The 17380-nt window shown below is 48.0% G+C and overlaps 8 protein-coding genes across 18 annotated transcripts; 4 read left to right on the plus strand and 4 right to left on the minus strand.

Annotated features, from left to right (window-relative positions):
* Positions 1-102: 102 nt before the first annotated feature.
* On the plus strand, positions 103-912 carry TERG_11944 (uncharacterized protein; the record flags this gene model as incomplete). Its single annotated transcript, XM_047750978.1, has 1 exon — positions 103-912. One exon carries the CDS (start codon positions 103-105, stop codon positions 910-912), a length of 810 nt encoding a protein of 269 aa, XP_047605826.1.
* Positions 913-1621: 709 nt separating this feature from the next.
* Positions 1622-2640, minus strand: TERG_03074 (uncharacterized protein; the record flags this gene model as incomplete). The annotated part of the gene is made up of 2 exons (XM_003235974.1): positions 1622-2419; positions 2485-2640. The coding sequence occupies 2 exons, from the start codon at positions 2638-2640 to the stop codon at positions 1622-1624; spliced, it is 954 nt and encodes a 317-aa protein (XP_003236022.1).
* A 486-nt stretch (positions 2641-3126) lies between these two features.
* TERG_11945 (uncharacterized protein) lies at positions 3127-4278 on the minus strand. The gene has a single exon (XM_047750979.1). The coding sequence runs from the start codon at positions 3729-3731 to the stop codon at positions 3372-3374; it is 360 nt and encodes a 119-aa protein (XP_047605827.1). The 5' UTR covers positions 3732-4278; the 3' UTR covers positions 3127-3371.
* Positions 4279-4405: 127 nt separating this feature from the next.
* On the plus strand, positions 4406-6285 carry TERG_03075 (uncharacterized protein; the record flags this gene model as incomplete). The annotated part of the gene is made up of 1 exon (XM_003235975.2): positions 4406-6285. The coding sequence occupies exon 1, from the start codon at positions 5053-5055 to the stop codon at positions 6283-6285; it is 1233 nt and encodes a 410-aa protein (XP_003236023.1). The 5' UTR covers positions 4406-5052.
* A 287-nt stretch (positions 6286-6572) lies between these two features.
* On the plus strand, positions 6573-10698 carry TERG_03076 (uncharacterized protein). Its single transcript, XM_047748016.1, has 3 exons — positions 6573-6627; positions 6859-6912; positions 6997-10698. The coding sequence occupies exon 3, from the start codon at positions 7342-7344 to the stop codon at positions 8146-8148; it is 807 nt and encodes a 268-aa protein (XP_047603989.1). The 5' UTR covers positions 6573-6627; positions 6859-6912; positions 6997-7341; the 3' UTR covers positions 8149-10698.
* TERG_03077 (uncharacterized protein) lies at positions 8778-12045 on the minus strand (the record flags this gene model as incomplete). Its single annotated transcript, XM_003235977.1, has 2 exons — positions 8778-11914; positions 11982-12045. 2 exons carry the CDS (start codon positions 12043-12045, stop codon positions 8778-8780), a joined length of 3201 nt encoding a protein of 1066 aa, XP_003236025.1.
* A 258-nt stretch (positions 12046-12303) lies between these two features.
* TERG_03078 (uncharacterized protein) lies at positions 12304-16269 on the minus strand. 9 transcript variants are annotated; one of them, XM_047748017.1, is made up of 7 exons: positions 15999-16245; positions 15727-15877; positions 15509-15656; positions 15117-15445; positions 14073-15050; positions 13463-14010; positions 12304-13403 (listed from the first exon to the last, which is right to left on the minus strand). In XM_047748017.1, the coding sequence occupies exons 1-7, from the start codon at positions 15999-16001 to the stop codon at positions 12528-12530; spliced, it is 3033 nt and encodes a 1010-aa protein (XP_047603990.1). In that variant the 5' UTR covers positions 16002-16245; the 3' UTR covers positions 12304-12527. The 9 variants fall into 9 exon arrangements, with proteins under 9 accessions (XP_047603990.1, XP_047605828.1, XP_047605829.1 ...); XM_047749503.1 differs by having other exon boundaries at positions 15727-16245; XM_047749504.1 differs by having other exon boundaries at positions 15509-16269.
* Positions 16270-16841: 572 nt separating this feature from the next.
* On the plus strand, positions 16842-17324 carry TERG_11946 (uncharacterized protein). 3 transcript variants are annotated; one of them, XM_047750981.1, is made up of 3 exons: positions 16842-17023; positions 17081-17176; positions 17227-17324. In XM_047750981.1, the coding sequence occupies exons 1-3, from the start codon at positions 16961-16963 to the stop codon at positions 17245-17247; spliced, it is 180 nt and encodes a 59-aa protein (XP_047605837.1). In that variant the 5' UTR covers positions 16842-16960; the 3' UTR covers positions 17248-17324. The 3 variants fall into 3 exon arrangements, with proteins under 3 accessions (XP_047605837.1, XP_047605838.1, XP_047605836.1); XM_047750982.1 differs by having other exon boundaries at positions 16842-17176; XM_047750980.1 differs by having other exon boundaries at positions 17081-17324.
* The last annotated feature ends 56 nt before the right edge of the window (positions 17325-17380 follow it).

Genomic DNA, 17380 nt, shown 5'->3' on the forward strand with positions numbered 1-17380 from the left:
TTAACCAGGCTTTTCGTAAACGGTAGTGTTGCTGATGGCCTCTGCCGGTAGCCATTGACCGGCAACGGTGTTCTTGTACGAGAGTTGGGCGAGTGTGAATGTATGGAGTTCGGACACCAAGACCGTAGCATTCATAGGCAGGATGCGGTGTGCCATAGCATTTTGAGTGAGGATAGAGACGTACTCTTCGCCGGAAATAGAGGTGACATCGGAGTCGAATGTCACGCGGATCAGGGCATCGGGCGAGTTATTGCTGAGCAGCGAGGTCGACAGGAGCCACACGGCTGGACCACCAGCTTCGCTCGATGCGTCAGCGATATGCAGGAGACCAGCATTGGCGCCCAGCATCGGGTGCTTGAGCTGGAAGAACTCCATCTTGCCAGAGGGTCCGATACGACCAAACGTGCCGGTACCACCAGTAGCATTGCCAGCGAGAGTGAACCATACACCCTCCATGGGACCGTAGCCAGAGATCATTCCGACGGCGTTGTTGCCAACACTGGGCGGAATTGGAAGCTGCGCCGTCTCGCCGGTGGTGAGATTGATCCGCATTATAGACGAGTCGGTATCTTGCGTGACGTAGATCAAGCCGGTGGTCGGCTCCTCCTTGATAAACACGGGGCTGTTGAGGCATGGGTACAGCTTCTGGTCCGTCGAGTTGGTGACATCCGCCGAGAACACATAGTACCCGCCAGTTTGCTTGGAGGCTACCTTGAGCCCGGCCCAGACGCGGTTGCCGATCTCAAACACACAATGCGGCCCATTTCCTGGTGCCGGGATATCAATTGTTTTTATAATGGTCGGCGGAGTCGCGAGATCCTTGCCGGGATCCACGAGGAGCAGCTTGTTGTCAGCCTGCAGCGTCAGCCACATCATGCCGGGGTACACGGTCGAGGGCCACACGCCATGTAGCTCGGAATAGTTGTCCTTGCCCATGGGAAACGCATGATACGCAATGGGCTCTTCGGTGGCAGGATCCAGCTCGATCTTGATGAGCTGGCTGTCAGATAACTGGGACAGAAGCAGGAAATTTGTATTCGGCACGCGCGCAAACTCGTGTGTGGCAGAGGCAGCCGGCAGCAGATACTCAGTGAGGCGGCGGCTCACGAGCGAGTTGGACGAAGCCTGCGCCGACGCCGTGTGAGCGACGAACGCCAGCGCGACGGCGACCAATTTAAAAAACATGATTGAATGTTGAAGTTCCCTCCGTGATGTTTTTTGAAATGGTGGTTTTTGTATACCTGAGGGCGAAGTGCCCCTATTTAACAGCCACTGTCTGTCAATTCACCCTGTGCAATCCGGGTATCCGCAGCCGGGCAGCAATCCCGTTCCGTCGAAATTTTTGGGCTTCAGCTGAGCCCGAGCGGAAGAGTGAGCTCCCTAGAGACCCAAGATGACCGATTTGGTTTCCTGATACGTCCCAACACATTCCGTCCACGATCTCGACTGGCCAATGGTTTACTCCCACATCTCGCGCTAGTGATTTAGATAGGGACCACATATGCACAAGAAAAGTAAAGGAGAAAAGCCTTGGGAACCGTCCACGAAGGCCTTCGATTTCGACGTGCCAATGTTCTTCGGAATGAAGCCTCAAAACGACGACATGCTTTCCAGCGAATTTTTACTCCTTAGATTGCATGTCTTTGAGCAGTGGTGCATAACGTAATACTGCCTCATCCGCTGTGAGGCCGGGTCCCAATGTCCATCTGCGGGGGACGTTAAGAGCACCACAGGGACATTGCTGGAGAGTGATGCCTTCATCCGCCGCACGCCTGTTTCCCGACTCAATCGCTGGATTGCTGGACTTTGACAACTTGTTTTGACCGCCATATTCATTATCTAGGGGCCTCTTCTGTCCCTGTTGAGCCACCCCCTGTGTCTGCCTGCTGCGGACTGCTGGGGAGGTCTCTTCATCATCAAGAAAGTACAAATCCCGAAGCAATTCAAGTTGTGAGCGAGTTTCTGCATCTAGAGATTGTACTCGAGCACCTCCCAGCACCAGTATTCCGCGTCGGAGTGTTGCTACCGGCGCGCCGTGCCATTGTTTCGGAGCTGAGAGGGTATCTAACATATGAGAGGAAAGATCGCCGCCAGGTAGGTAGTTCTTTAGAAAAATCGGTCGGTACAATCCTCCGCCCGCATCGGTAGGGACCTTTCCGTTGTTAGACTGATGAATCTTGTACTCTTCAGCTGTAGGGACTTTTCGATGAATATCTTTCCCATTTTTCATTGCAAGCTTCTGCTCTTGACGCCCATCAAGTTCAACATCAACAAAGTACTGCAGGTCCGTGGGTAACAAACCAAATCCGGGATCAGCTGTCTGGTCAAACTCGGCGTGGCAGGTAGGGCAAAGTGCAATCCCATTATCGACCGAAGTTAGATCGAAATTAATGAGATTAGCATCGTACCATAGTGGCATCTATAATAGTAGGGAATCATTATCTATCTCTTATTTTAGATCCAGACGTGACAATATTTACTTACCTGTGGATCCTCCTTTCCAAACACTTGGCAGACCTGGGTTGTTGAAGCACGACATGCCCAACATCCACCTCCCGCGAGTCTTTTAACCTCGAGCTTCGTAGCCCTGGAGAACGCGTCGGATTTAGGATAATCACCCTGTGAGGACCTTGTCGACATACTAACGGATCGCTATTGTATAATAGAAGGTAAGCACTTGTCATGCACAGAGTTGGATCAAGATAACTTACGCGTACTGATGAAGAATCGGCGAGATTTGAACTCTCGGTTCATCGGGACAGACGGCGTCGGCTTGCTGGCAAACTAGGCGGGGGCATCTTATCATGGTCAGCCATGATTCAAGCTGTTTGTGCGTTACTGAGATATATCCAGCATCACTTACCTACAGCAAACAGCGAGGAGGCTACAGGTCAACTGAGTTACCTTATTTGGTTAGCGCGAGCCCGTCCACTAATAGACTTCTTATTAATATAGTTCAACTTTGAGCCTCAATTATCATGTGACAACAACTATTCCAGGTTTGTCATTTATTATGTAATCTCGTCTTCTCCTTTTTGCAACAACAACAACAATAACAACAGCAAAACAAGGCAGAATAAAACAAGGAGAAACACTTGCATTCGCGCTCTGCCGGGGCCAAAGAATTTGATTTCTCCATGCATACCTCTGCTGAGAATAAAAAAGAAAGAAAGAAAAAAAAGGACAGTAGAGTGTGTCGGTTGTCGTGGCTTTTTGCTCGTAGTCGAGTGAGGAACCTGCTGAAAGTCACTGGGACAGAAGACGACGCCCAAATATCGAGACACAAACCCCATAAATCATAGAGGAGCTTCTTGTACATCCTTTGCTTCTTCTGCATGAGTATGCAATGGAAATGCTGGATTTCTCATTCTCTAGGGTGCCGGCCGATGACGTACTGCTAATGGTATGCCGTTCGATTGGGTATTAAATTTATCCGCTTTATTATCATCGTCATCATCGTGCGCTTTTATGTCCAAAGCTTTTTTGTTATTGTGGCTCGTCTCTTGATCGGTCTGAGTTGTTGCCGGACCATCTTCAGGAGGATCCGCAGTTTTTGTCTGTTTCAGAGTATCTTCTATACTCGTGACTCTATCGTCAAGTTTGCTCACTTCGCTCGCCAAGTTAGGTGGGTTGCGGTGCGTCGACCACCATATGGACCAGGTCCCTGCCGAGCCGGCCCCAATCAGAATTGCAGTAGAGATTGATACCGCCAACGTCGCCGTTATTAACATCGCAGAACTATCGACGTGGTAGATATCCGCTGATTTGGTGGGACACAAGAGTTTGTTGCAGCTTGTTCTTGGGGCAATACCAGAGTTATCTAGTAAGAAGAGATGTAAGTTTACTTTCTAATTGAGGATTATGTCGATACACTACGTTGATTTTGATGCTATATATCTTCCGAAGCTGTTGTATTTTGGAAAGAATTACAACCACTTCTGCTTCAACTTTCTGTCATTTAGGAGAAAGTTCTGGCTGTAGTGAACTTTAATCTCAGCATTATACCCCGATTCTACTGCTTTCTTTGATATTACACTGGTAGCCTGTACCTCAGAAAGAGATGTATCGGTTTCTCTTTGATTCAACACAAGAGAGGTCTTTCCTGCAAAGTGCTTTCATGCTTGGCAGTTATGCTCCAAGCCCATTCACTGGCTCGAGAACATCAAATACTTGCGATCTTGCAATATTAAAGAGCTTGCACATATGCTTCTGCTTTCATCTGTTTCTTCCTTTATCCAACCCAAAGTGCTTTATTGAATGGACACCATCAATGCTGCTTTTTTTTTTTTTTTTTTTTTTTTTCCCTATAGATCTACAATTGGTCACGGCATCATTTATTAATGTCGCTACTTTCCCTCAACGTCTTAAAAATTTTCATACCCTACAGCCTCCATCTTTTGGGCAGCCCATCGTCCCCATTAACTATGTTTCCTATCGGTTACTAGATTTTTACTCCGACCAAAGGGGTTTACTATCTGGCCCGGACGACCCTATGTTAACCGGAGACCCTGAGCATCGCATATTACAGCTAATAGCTAAGGTGGCTACCGGATATGCGCACAGACTAGGTTAACTTCCCGGAACCTACTACGGTCATGGAGTACCCCATCTTCTTAATATCCTTCATCTCCTTTAGATATAATGGTATCCATTGTGCTGCCTCGAGGATCGGGAGGCCAAAGATCATACGTCACATGGAGGAAAGGAGGATATTCCCCACTCTTCCAATGGTTCATCATTGTACCTCTTTGAATGAATTATTATCCCAATGCCTAATATACCCAGTCTCCCTTTATATTATAGTAAAAGTCTCGCGCTTATTTACCGGGCATGTCCAGCTATTCTAAGATGTGCAATTGCAGCCCTCGCCGCGTCATGTCAAACCACACTAAAAAATGTTACAATCGCTCGACTCCATCAATGAACCCTACAGGTTTTGCTGCTTCTAGTTGAAATTATTTAAAGGACGTCGGATAGCCCTCAACATGAAGGCTCATGAGCTACTCGACATAACTCATTCTAAAACTACACTATTCAAAGCACTTGACCAAGATGGACCCGGCATCCGAACACTCATGGAATCTGTTTCAGTATATTCGCGAGCTGCTCACTGCTCCCGATAAGCACACTCACGACTGGAGCGAGGCAGAGTGTCATAATATTCAAAATAGCCCCCTTTACAGATTGCCGGCCGAACTGCTTGGGATTATTCACGACTATTTGACTCCCAACGACTCATTCGCATTATCACTTTCCTGTGCTCGGTTCTACTTCTCTACCATCCTTGCAGGGGTCCAACGCGACCTGAAATCAACCGAAATGGGCCAGTTCATTGTCAAGTGCATGCTTGAAGGGGTCGGAGAGATAAAGGAGTATTGCTGCCGGGGTTGCCTCACCACGCACCCTTCTTCTCATTTCTCAAAGGATGAACTGGAAAAGCGCCACGTAGAGCGCTATTGCCTAAAAACCAAAAAGGTTCTAGCACTTGGGGCATTTGGGTCATATCCCAAGAGCTTTAACGAGATACAGGCCATGAGGAGAAACAGGGAGTTGGAGGAAGGCTTCAATATACCGCAAAAGAGCTCCTTTTGGGAATTCTTTTCGTCCCCTAATGTATCAATAGTGACCGGCATACGGCTATTCCCCGAAGGCCAACGGGTTTCCGTGGAACGGTTCGCAGAACTATGCCAGAAATTGAACTACCCAGCCTGTCCCCATATGACCACAGCCGACAAAAGAATCGTGCACCTCTACGTGCCGGGGTTTCATCGCGCTGGCGAATCGGGCACAGCTGATTCATTCGGTGAGCATTTTGAGCGGAATAATCGCGGCGTCAAATGTAAGGTTTGTAACACAATCGTGACATTGGATACGTCAAATCCACGTGGGAGACCCATGGCGTGTGCCATAATCTTCATACGACCGGTTGGGAGGCTTATATCTCCTCTGGAGCCTGCCTGGCTGGCGTCAACTTCTTCTGAAGGCTCGTTACTAAGTCGAGAACGAGAAAGTCAAGTGTATGAGGCGGCTCATTCATTCTACCATGCAACCCAGGCTCCGATCGCGGGCACAGCCATAGAGAGTAATATCGACTGTATCCCTCTCTCACTCCCTACATCTTCGTTGATGGCGAGGCTCGGTGTAACCATCTGGTCTGCTGTGAGTTCATGTATTCCAGAAAAGCGTCACCGGCGGAAGTCCGGCCATATTCACCGGATCACTTATACGGACATTCTCTATCGGTTAACCCCTAAGTTCAATAGAGAGCGTGAAGAGGGCCCCTAGTATACTGTTTTACTTTGCAGTTCTCGTTCTTACTCGCACTTGTTTGTTGTCCTTCGTTTTGGCTTTTGTTTTTTCCTATATGTGAAGCTTCCATAAGGAAACTGTGGACTCTATTTTTAGCTTCAGGTTTATCTGTTTATCCGTTCCGTGCATAAGGTTCGCTTGAGCCGCTGACGTAACTATCACGTGACTGATATAAGCTTTCAGTCGGGCGGCTGTTGGTTATTTAAACCTCCCAACATCATTAAACCGTTTGAAGGTATGGCAACATTGAAGAGCAGCGCCGGCGTTGTCTTATTCACTTCTTTCGTCAGTATATGAGGGGAGCATAGGCTCGACGAGGTAAATATTTACTCTGTCGTATGCTATAACTAGCTAGAGAGTAATCCCTTCACGATTTCCCTCTGACTTCCGCTTCCATTCCACAATTCTGTTACAAGCCTTAGCTGGTGCATTTTTGTTGTCTCGCTATTCCATCTTAATTTTGTGTGCTTCGTTCCCTCCTTCTCCAGTATATACATGGTCCGCTGTGACCTTCTGATCATATGGCTTCTTCGTCGAACCAAAATATAGGGGCTTCGCCTCTCCTTCTGATGGCCCGCCGGATGTGCGTCAAGGTAGTTAGGGGTGAGTATAACATACATACCTTTACAATATGTATCCTCTCACTTCCCAGCTTCCAGCTAATAGTAAATCAACTAGAAATAACAGATGTTGGCCTGGCCCGTTATGAAGTTATCCGCCCTATCCTTCAGAAGATTGAGAATCCCCAGCAGCTAGTAAGTGCAGCCCTTGTGTTCGTCTTTAACTAACCCCTTGCCAAATCTCACTTTATTAACTTATATCTTCCTCATTACTTTATTTGGTTAGCATGAACTTGAGCAAAGATCTCCGCATCTTCTAGAGCACGATGCTGAACTCTGGATTGAATTTATCAAGCGTGACATATACTTCTGGGAGACCCTGGATCTAACTGAACCCCCTGAGAGTTGGTATCAGTTTTATACATCTCTTAGGGAGCAAGCCGCCAAGAAAGTTGACGAGGATGCAGAGCGCATGAGACGTGCGTTACAAGGCCTCGACAAAGAGAAGCTAAAGCACACTCCCAAACTGGTTGATGTAAAGCAAATGAGGCTCCCCCGAGAAAAGCCCACTACTGTTCAGCGGCATGCTCACCATGACCGCATGATGGGCGGTATTTCCCCTATTTTCGCATTAGGCACGAAAAGCAGTGATCCCAATAACAGTAAGCCGTGGGAGGATCGACCGCAGTGGAGACTTGTCCCGCCCAAGCTGTCTTCTAGATCCATCTTTGGTGCTTCTTCTGGGGCCAGGAAGTCTGCATTACCAGCGGTCGTCAAGCGGAATAACAGGCTATCTACCCCTACCCACAAGCTCAATACTATGGCCTCCCGTATTATCAAAGCTCCCAAGTCTTTTATTGAGGATCACCAAAAAAATTCGGGCCCCATCAACCGGACTATCCGCCCTACTGTTCGCAGCAATGCCACCACAGTGCCATTTCTGAAGCCTGCTGCGACCCCGCAGAAGCCATCCACCGGTCACGACTCAACTCCAGACCATACACCTACCGCTACGTCTATACATATGTCTGAAAAGCTCCAAACTTCACGTTCCGTTAGAAGCTCTGACTCTAAATTCAAGCCTACACCGACTATTACCCGAACGAGCTCAGATGTCACTCATGGCCCAACTGGACCCAATGTGAACCGTGGGCATCCTACAATGCCCCCGCATGATGCCTCGTCTAGCAGACCAGAATTAGGAAATAAGAGGCAGGGCAATCACACCTCGTCTAGGTCCACATTAAGCAATAAGCAGAAAAGACTGAAAGTTTCGTGAACACAACGAGAAGCCCACTATCATAACGCAAGATGAAGATTTTACTTTACTAATATTTCAAATTATTTAACACTCCCTTCTCTTGGCATCATTCTTCAGCTCTCTGCGATCTTTTCCAATTCGAATGTGATGAGATATTCATCAAATTTTTATTACACCTTTTTCCTAGCACTTTACCTACCCCGCCGGAATACCCGATAATCCCTTGGAATCGACACACCATGCGTGATATGAGCTGGCTATATCTCATAAATCGCAACCTAGCTGGCTCTGATTGCAACTCTGGTTTTGCCTTTTTGCGCTACCGTTTGGCCGAATCATCAGGAAATGGACCTGTACCGTTATTCTCACTCCTTCTTTTCACTGCGGGAATACTATTCCCGCGCGTTTATTTATCTACTTTGGCTTTATTTGGGTTTCGAGGATGTGACCATCCGGATAACAATTTGTGAAATAAGGGGATAAGGTGTATGGAGAGGCTATAGAAATATACCGGCAGGCTTGAGATGAGTAATCTAAATACTACGGTGGGCGCTCATTGGGTTGACTCGTTAAGTTATGTATTTCTGTTGTTTCTGTTGTCCCTTCTATGCTCTTCGTAAATATGTTACATGTTTGCCTTATCCTCTTCACGTTAGTTCCCTTCCAGTTGATCTGCCTTCAGTAGGCGATTCTGGTTCTTCATCAATAGCAAATCGTACATTGGTGCTCGTTGCACCACGCTTAAACGCACTCCTCCTCGTTGAATATATAGGCTGTAGCCTGGGCTCGCTTGCGGCCCACAGCTTGCTAGGAAATGATGTTGGTAATGGTGTTGCTGGAGTTGTAGACATCTGAACCAAAGCCCTTGCTCTGGCGGCCCGCTTCGAGGGACTGTTCAGATAACCTGGTGTTGACATAGGGGTGTGAGATGTAAAATCCGGCTGTCGTATCGGTGGCTCTTCTCGTTCGCTGGGATGATCTATCCCTTGCCATCCACGTGGGTCGTTAACCTGAATACTATGGCCGTTTTTGGATGGAGTTTCTATTGGAAAAGAGTCAAAGTCCCTTGAAATTCTAGCTTTCTCGCGCCAGTGATGAATCATATTCCGGTAGTGCTTTCGAGTATTGCGACCATACAGCGCATCTGCAGTTTCTAGTCGTGTTTTAATTTCGAATATCCGAAGGCTTAACTTCCGAATTTGAGCAAGGGCGATACCAGAGACATGGATCTCTAGAAACCGTGTCGCTTTCTCATCAAGCATTTGGTATGAACGTTGCATCCCTGCCCAATGTGTTAGGTTATTGTAGACCAATTGTCGGTTATAGTATAGCTGTGCGTCCGCAAGATGTTGCGCTCGTTGTGTGGCCTTTTCCGACCAGAGGTGGAACATGTTAGTTCCGACTGCAATGAGCTTTTCCCCATACATTTCCGTTGATCGCTGATGTATTTCACGAACAGTAGCGCAGCGAGACCGCCAGGCGGAGATAACAGCAGAGGCTAGATTCATTTTCACTTTGCGCCGAATGGCTGCATATGCTTCCAACCGTCGTCTCTTGGACGATTCTGCTGTTGCACTCCGCCACTGCTTCAGCGTTTTCGTAGTCAAGAAAAAATACTCCGATTTCTTTGCCCAGGTATCGAGAGTTGCCAAATGCTCGCTGCGTGCTTTCCAGCTTTGAAGCACCTCTTGCTGGACGGGAGGAGCATAAAACGCTCGGCTTACCAGTTCACGTTGCTTTTGAATATCGAGACGTTGTTTCCAGTAGCTAAAGGTGGCTTGCGCCAATTTTCGTTTTCTATCAGTTCGAAATCTGGCTTCTTTGACAAGGAGCTCGTTGTACAGGCTCCGAGAATTTTCCATCATCGTCTTGAGGTAGCTGGCCTTTAGGCGTTGTTGGTGAATTCGGTCCAGTAGGCGCAGCCTTCCTATAAGGATCCATTTATATAATGACTGTAAGACAATTCGCTCCTCTGTTCGTGAAGACAAGGCCTGGCAGCGAAGATGGTCATTCCAGGTTGTCCAACAGTTACGCATAACACGAAGTCTGTCAGCGTCCCGCGCTCTTCTCTCCATGCGTGTCTGTTGAGACCAGTCTTCCAGGCATGAGCGCACTAACTTAGTGTTTAGTAGACTAGTCACCTCTGCAAAAGGCCGCCTGTACTTTTGCTTGACTGACCATTCAGTTAGATAGTGTGATATGATGTGGTATTTCCAATGGTTATTCGCGCTCTTCTCAGCAGAGGAAACTTCACGATATTTCTGAACAAGAGTTTGGAATGTAAGTTTCAGAGAATTAAGAGAACGATTGGAGTCGATTGCTAGATCACGTTCCCTTTGAGTTCGGAGGGCACGCAACCAAGCAATAAAAGACCGTTGCTTTAAGCGCTCCTTATTCCATCGCGGTGCTAGCCTGTCACAGAAGGACCAAAACCAGTGTGAATACCCGTATCTCTTAAGGCTTCTCTGGCGAAATTCCTCTGCCTGGGAATCTAGGGGGGCAATTTGTTGGTGGCGGGCATTCCAGAGTTTTAATGGTTTTTTCAGCATAAAACGCTGGGCTTTGAGTTCATTAACGGCTGTTATTTCACGCCATGCGTTAAAATATTTGATGCAGAGGAGATGGCGGCGGGCAGCCTCGGTTCTATGAACTTCCTCAGAGGCAACCTGTGACCAGTGGGTAAACGCTTTCGTGAGCAGGTATATGTCTCGAGCGCGAGCAGCTCGCTCCTCGAGATTATTGAAAAACTTCTCGTTCTGTGCAGCTTCTCTCTCAGCTTCTGCGACTTCACGTTTGCCTTGCAATGCAGCCTTCCACAAGTCCAAGACCTGAACAACCAAAGTTTTGCTATCATAATATATGGCCCTCCGCTCCATGGCCTGGACTAACTCTCGCTTCCGCTTCGCTGATCTAGACCAGCTTGACAGCATTAGCCGGAGAGCATTTCTTCGTCTATACATATCAAAAACCGAGGCATCGCGTATACGCTGTGTATTTGATGGTTGATAAAACAGTTCTGGTGGTACTTGAGGAGGTTCTGGTGTCTCATCAGATGCAATGGAGAGTGTATTTTGACTAGGTTGGTGCTCCAAGATTGTGTTCGGATTCGTTCTGTGGTCACTGCCGAATTCTTGGGTACCAGAATTGTCTGAGCTCTCTGAAAAAAATGAGTTTGCGCCGCCGTCTGAATCCTGAGAAGCTATGCCGTTGACGTCACGACCTATAGCATCTCCCAGTCTTTCATGTTGAGGAGAGCGGTCCGACTTGTAAGGATATAATCTTTTGATTTCTGCATCAAAGTCTAAGGATCTGATTGTCCCATCCTCCAGCCTGGACATAGAAGACCTGGAGTTTGGCCGGTTGGCAAGGCGCTGTTCGAGGTCATGGGTTGGGTCGTAAACCGAATCGAATGAGGCGCGACGCCTATCCTCAGCTCTCCGTGGGAGAATCCCATTTGGTCTCTGTTGTAGAATGCGTACACTGTCTTCTCTAAAACGCGATGCAGCGCCGTTCGTCGGCAAAGACTCATTCGCTTCTGCATCCTCGCCGTATTCTAGTCGGATACCGAGCGACGCTAGGAGCGACTCAAAACGTTCGGAGATGGTACCATTTCGCTCAGCCCCAAGTTGGAACAAGAAAGGCAGATATGTCTGATCGCGTTCCACGGGAATGCCATGCTCAGACAGTACAGCATCGTAGGCCGAGAAGATAACGCGAAAAGGAAGAATGTCAGCGTCCGGGTGCTGTTCCGCGCGGGTTACAATTTCGTGGAGAAGCTCGACGTCTGTAGCATTATAGCTCTGAATCAGTTCTAACTCTCCAGCAGCGAGCAGTAAGCCCATCAGACTGACCTTGGTCCGACAGAACCAGCTGTTCCAGTGAGGTGACTGCCCGGTCCTTAGGATCTGAAGGCATTTGAAGATTTAATTATGGTTATACCGCGATCTACGCCGTTGTCGCAAATTGCGCAGCGACGTCATTTCGAGACTGACAGAAGTAAAGGCACGCCCCAGGCCGCATAGTCTTGCCAGGACGAAGAAAAACACTATCCAAAAACGAACCACACGGGCGCGGGCGGATGAAATCCTCGTCGTCTAGTCGTCGCGTCGTCTCGCTAACGCTGTTCTTGTTGTCTTGCTTGTATATGCGACTTTTTTTTTTTTTTCTTTTGCTGGTGGCTGGCGACGGTTAGTCAGTTATGTATTACATAAGCAAGTATTCAACGCTGAATATAAATTTTGTTCTTTTAGGTGAAAAATTGACAAAGGACAATTGATTATTGATTTTGATGCTGAAATACTAAAATAGCGAGATGTCGCGATTTAGAGCGGACGATACCCACAGGCCGAATAGTATAGATATACACAGGACTCTGTATATGAATGGGACAGCCAGCGTTATGCGAAGACGTCAGAGGAAAACCGGTCGCTCTTGATATCCTGGAACCAGCGCTCTACCTCTTCGTCCGTCTTTGGCTTGCCAATAGAGGCGCAATAGTCCTGGAATATCTTCTTCACGGTAGATGCGATGCCTTCTCCAACCCTGCTAGTACCGCAAACATAGAGCTTTGCTCCCCTGTCAAAGACCTTTCTCATCTCACCTCGTTCCTCCCACAGCCTGTCTTGGACGTATCGACAGCGCTTGCTCTGCTCACTTGCTGCAGAAAATGCATAAAACACTGTCACTACACCATCAGTCTCCCATTTCTGAAGCTCATCCTTGAAAAGAGCGTCTCTTTCGGGATGCCTGCATCCGATGAAAAGGTACGCGGGGGCCACTTTTCGGCCCGCTTGGATCTGGATTGCTCTCTCTTGAACAAAACCGTGGAAAGGGGCAAGGCCAGTCCCGGCACAGAACATCATGACAGGTGTATTTTCAGTGTCCTTGGGAGGGTGGAAGTTGCCATGGCTTGGCTTCACGGCAACATGGATCCTATCGCCTTCTTGGACTTTGGAGAGGAAGTTGGATGCCACACCAAGGAACCGCTTTGAATCGGCAACCCGGGACGGCGCATCGAGAACTGACCAGGTAATAGACGCAACAGTTGGGTCTGCTAATGGTGAGGAAGAAATTGAATATTGGCGAATGCGCATCGGTGGCAGCATTGCAAGGAAGTCTCCAAGAGGCAGCTCGGCTGTTGGATATTCCTCGAGAAGATCCAACGGAGAGCGGCGTTTCTTCAAAATCTCATTTTCAAATCCTTCCTTTGAAAGAGCAAGGACTTCCTCCCGGACCTTCTCGTCTGATATACTGGAAGCGATTCGAGCAACGTTCTACTCGGAAAACCGGTCAGCCAACTGTAATAGAACCATAAATCACTTCCAAAACATACCTTTCTCGTCGCTGGTTGGCCCAGCTCGACATACGCACTCAATACATCCATTGCAGAAACAGGGTGGCCCGTTGGCAAGGTAGTATTAGCGCCAACCTTGATTGTCAACATTGCGTCCCACGGGAGGTTGTAACGATTCAGGGCTCGTCGGATATTTCTCTGGTCGTTTATAGGAAGTACGGCAAGATAATCTCCAGCTTTGTAGGACATCCCGGTAGGAAGCGTTAAAACAAGGTGCCTCTTCTCTGGTTCTCCAGGTGCTGTCAGTACTTTGTTACTGATGACAGTTGCTTCTCTCACGTCCTGACGGAGTGTAGACTTCCGCGCATCTGTATCGATGTCAACCTCCACTGTACCCTCTTCGGCAGGGTCGACGTCGCCGCCAATAGAGGACCAAAGTTGCTCGTCCTGCCATTTATCGAAGTGGTTGAAGATATCACCATCTGCTACGTCCCCAAGGCCAACATCAGTGACTCTAGTCGCACCGCACCTGTTGAACTCTGCATCCAGGAGTTTTGGTATTCTGTGAAACGTCGAGGTCCAATCATCTACAATGGTAAGCAACCGCTTGGATGCCTAGATAGACAAAGTGGGGGATGGGTATACATACGATTCCCGCAGCCATAAACTGCGTATTTCACTCCGGTCATTGTACCACTAGCGAGCCCTTGGATCCACTCGACAAAATGTGCGGCATTGTCTGGTGGCTGCCCTTCATAACTGGACGATATGACGATCACCGGCTGATCCTTGGGTACTTTGTCAACACCCGAATCCAAGGGACCAACTTGTGCACTATAGCCTCTACTCGAGGCATCTCTAGCCAAGTTCTGTGCCAATGCCTCACAAGTTCCTGCGTTTGAGCCGTAGAGTATTGTCATGGGTCTCTTTGCCGGTCCAACAGAGGAGATACCGGTTGCCCTATCCTTCTCTGCGGCCTTAGCTTCTGCATCTATATTCACATGAAGCATCTTCTCCAGCTGAACAGGGTCGACATTGTGTCTTAGCGTCGCGCGCATAAAAAAGTCTTTGGGCTTAATAGTAAGTGTCTGTTTTATCTGCAGCTGGTAGCTTGGGTCGTCAAATCGCAGGTTGAAATTCTGGAGGAGCATTGCAGCAGTTAAGATGGTCTCCTGCCATGCAAATGGCCTTCCAATACATCCACGTATACCATTGCCAAAAGGCTTCCAGGAATTTTTAGGGAGTTTTGCAAAAGGCTCATCCAGCATCCGTTCTGGCCTGAAGAGATTGGCATCGTCTCCATACACTGTTGGGTCACGATGAATTTGAGGGATGACGCAAACAATTGCCTGGCCCTTTTTAATCTCATACTTCCCCTTGCCAAGGTAAATAGGGTCCTCCTGACTGTCTGACCGGGGCTGCATTTGGATAGCAATTGCAGAAGGCGAAAGTCTGAGAGTTTCACGCATACAAGCCTCTATATAGGGCAGCTTCGACATATGCTCGACAGTAATAGGTCCACGGCCCACGACTTCATCCACCTGACGCTGCGCAGCTTGGTACGCTGATGGATGTTTCAAGAGATAGTAAAACAAGAACGACAAAAGGCCGCTGGTTGTCTCGTGACCTATAAGATCAAATTAGCTATGCAAAGTCGGCAAAGCGTACGATCTGGAAAAGGGTATCAGCCAACCGGCAATCAAGAAAGTTATCATATTGTTCATGATACTCTCTTCAGTCATCTGTTCTCCAGTTCTAGCATCCTTCCCCTTTAGCATGGCATTGAGCAGGTCCTTTTTGTCATTGGGATTGGCTTTCCGGTCCGCAACCAGGTCCCCGGCGACCTTTTTCATCAGCTCAATATCGGCATCATATTGTTGTTGGGCTGAGTGCATAAAGTATTGAACAACAGCTGGCCGACTTGCTCTGGCTCCAGACTCGGCCAAGAACCCAACCATGGCGTGAACAAAAGGGTGCATATCCTCATGATAGAATGAGTTGAATCGGGTCCCCATGGCACATCTACGTCATTCCATCAGTAAGCAAGCTCAAAAGTGGTCGAGCTAAGAGTAATGCCAGACTTACAAGGCGATAGAGTCAAGAGTCAGGCGCGTGAAATCATCTGTGACATGTATCTTCTCATTGGGACCAAACCGCGCCCATTTAATCACTAGCTGTGATGCAATATCGTGCATCTCATCGAACATGGCCCGAATTGATAACGGACCAAACGCTTATCCCCTTTTCGTCAGCAAAGCTGCCTCTAATCAACGAACATCGCGCCATCGCCATCTGATACTTACCTGGCATCAAAACACGATGTGCAATCTCCCAGTTGTGTTCCCCCGGGTGAGCTGTGAAAAGCCCATCTTGGACTCCGTTTCTGATCTGGGCCAGACTGCCAGCGACGAGTTTCGAGAATCGCTTCTCATTGCAGACCTCATCCATCAAGGACTGAGTGGTGATGAAGATCTTCTCCTCACCACCCAGGGTAAGCCTGAAGATTGGTCCTTCACACCATCTTGTCAGCACGCCCTTTCTCTCAAAACATCTTTTTGAAATGACCAAGACGCACCATATGTATCTGTAAGGTTCCCAAAGGTGGTGAAGGAGTTTACAAGGTCAAGGTTATAAGCATTCCCGACAATGGGCAACGGTGCTGGCCCAGGAATCGGTTCAGACATGTTGTCTAATATTGCCTCTGTAACTAACTAGTCATCCAGCCAAAGACTGAAGGTCAGACCCAGCCCTGGGTCTTGAGAATATATTTATATTATCTTATTGCCTTGAACAATGAGACCAAGAAGCAGCATGATGGTCCGCTGCGGGCAGGAAATGCCTTTTGACGTCAGCTGCCATTGAGCCAGACATGATTGGCCCTGGGCGATTTCTTCTCAATATTGATCCATGCTGAGCAAGGTCTTTGCACTCGGCCTTCCCGATCAAACGGTCGCAGCCCTGCCAGCCCTACCAATAGGGTCTACCGGAAGACGGAGCCGAGAGAGCCGTCTGCCGGTCTCCGAAGGCCCAGAAGAAAGTGTTGATTGTAGACATCGAGGCAGCGCAGTCGAGGACCTCGAGAGACGCCAAAGCCGAGGCACAAGTCAGGTGATTGGAGAATTCCCATCTTAAGGGGAGGCAGTAGTTAGTATTTCACTGGGCGGCCGGCCGAGGCTGGGTGGAAAAGCCAACAGAGTGTCAATAATAATGCAAATAATCCTCTTCATCCGTTGGTCCTCCGGGAATGTCAAACACTTCATCTCCGACACATGGAGATATTTCATGAATTTTTATGAATAGTTGCATAACTAATTGTGCTGTGTTGCATCGTATCCACCGTATTGCTGACCCGCTAATTTGAGTATTAAATATCGTAATGGTCGGTAGCTTTGATACGTGTTAGTCATCCATTTTTAGCCTCAACGTGCAGTTTTAGCTATTTTCACCGCAGGATATTTGGTTGACCAAGCAGCATTTGATATTAGCCAGAATTATACCCGACAAAGGTTTCAGGGGAGGGCTGGTTCCTAGCTCAGCATGACTGGAAAGACAAGGCCAATTGAAAAGTTTGCACAGGCGGCTGCAAAATGCTCTGCCGAGGTGAGATCATGTCCAGATCATAGCGTAAAAGCCCTGTAGCTGACCATGTTGAGTCAGGCAACGGTGTATGGCAAGTGTATCCTGGCCGATTACACTGCTGTATCGAAGGATATGTGTGCCAAAGAGTTCATGAAGCTGAAAGATTGCTACCTGGTACGCGTTTGTTCCCTGGTTATATCGGACCATGTTAATTGTTGATACAGGCCGCCGCAAAGAGACGATAAAACCTCTAATTTCACGCCATCAGACTAAACACAGCGGACTACAATAATAGTTCGAGAGCGAGTAGACCAGGAAAATACGTCTAATATTGTATCTAAACAGGTACACTGCGAGGAGGCACAGTGTTTTTTTTTT

Source organism: Trichophyton rubrum, assembly GCF_000151425.1.
Source record: "Trichophyton rubrum CBS 118892 genomic scaffold supercont2.3, whole genome shotgun sequence".
NCBI lineage: Eukaryota > Fungi > Ascomycota > Eurotiomycetes > Onygenales > Arthrodermataceae > Trichophyton > Trichophyton rubrum.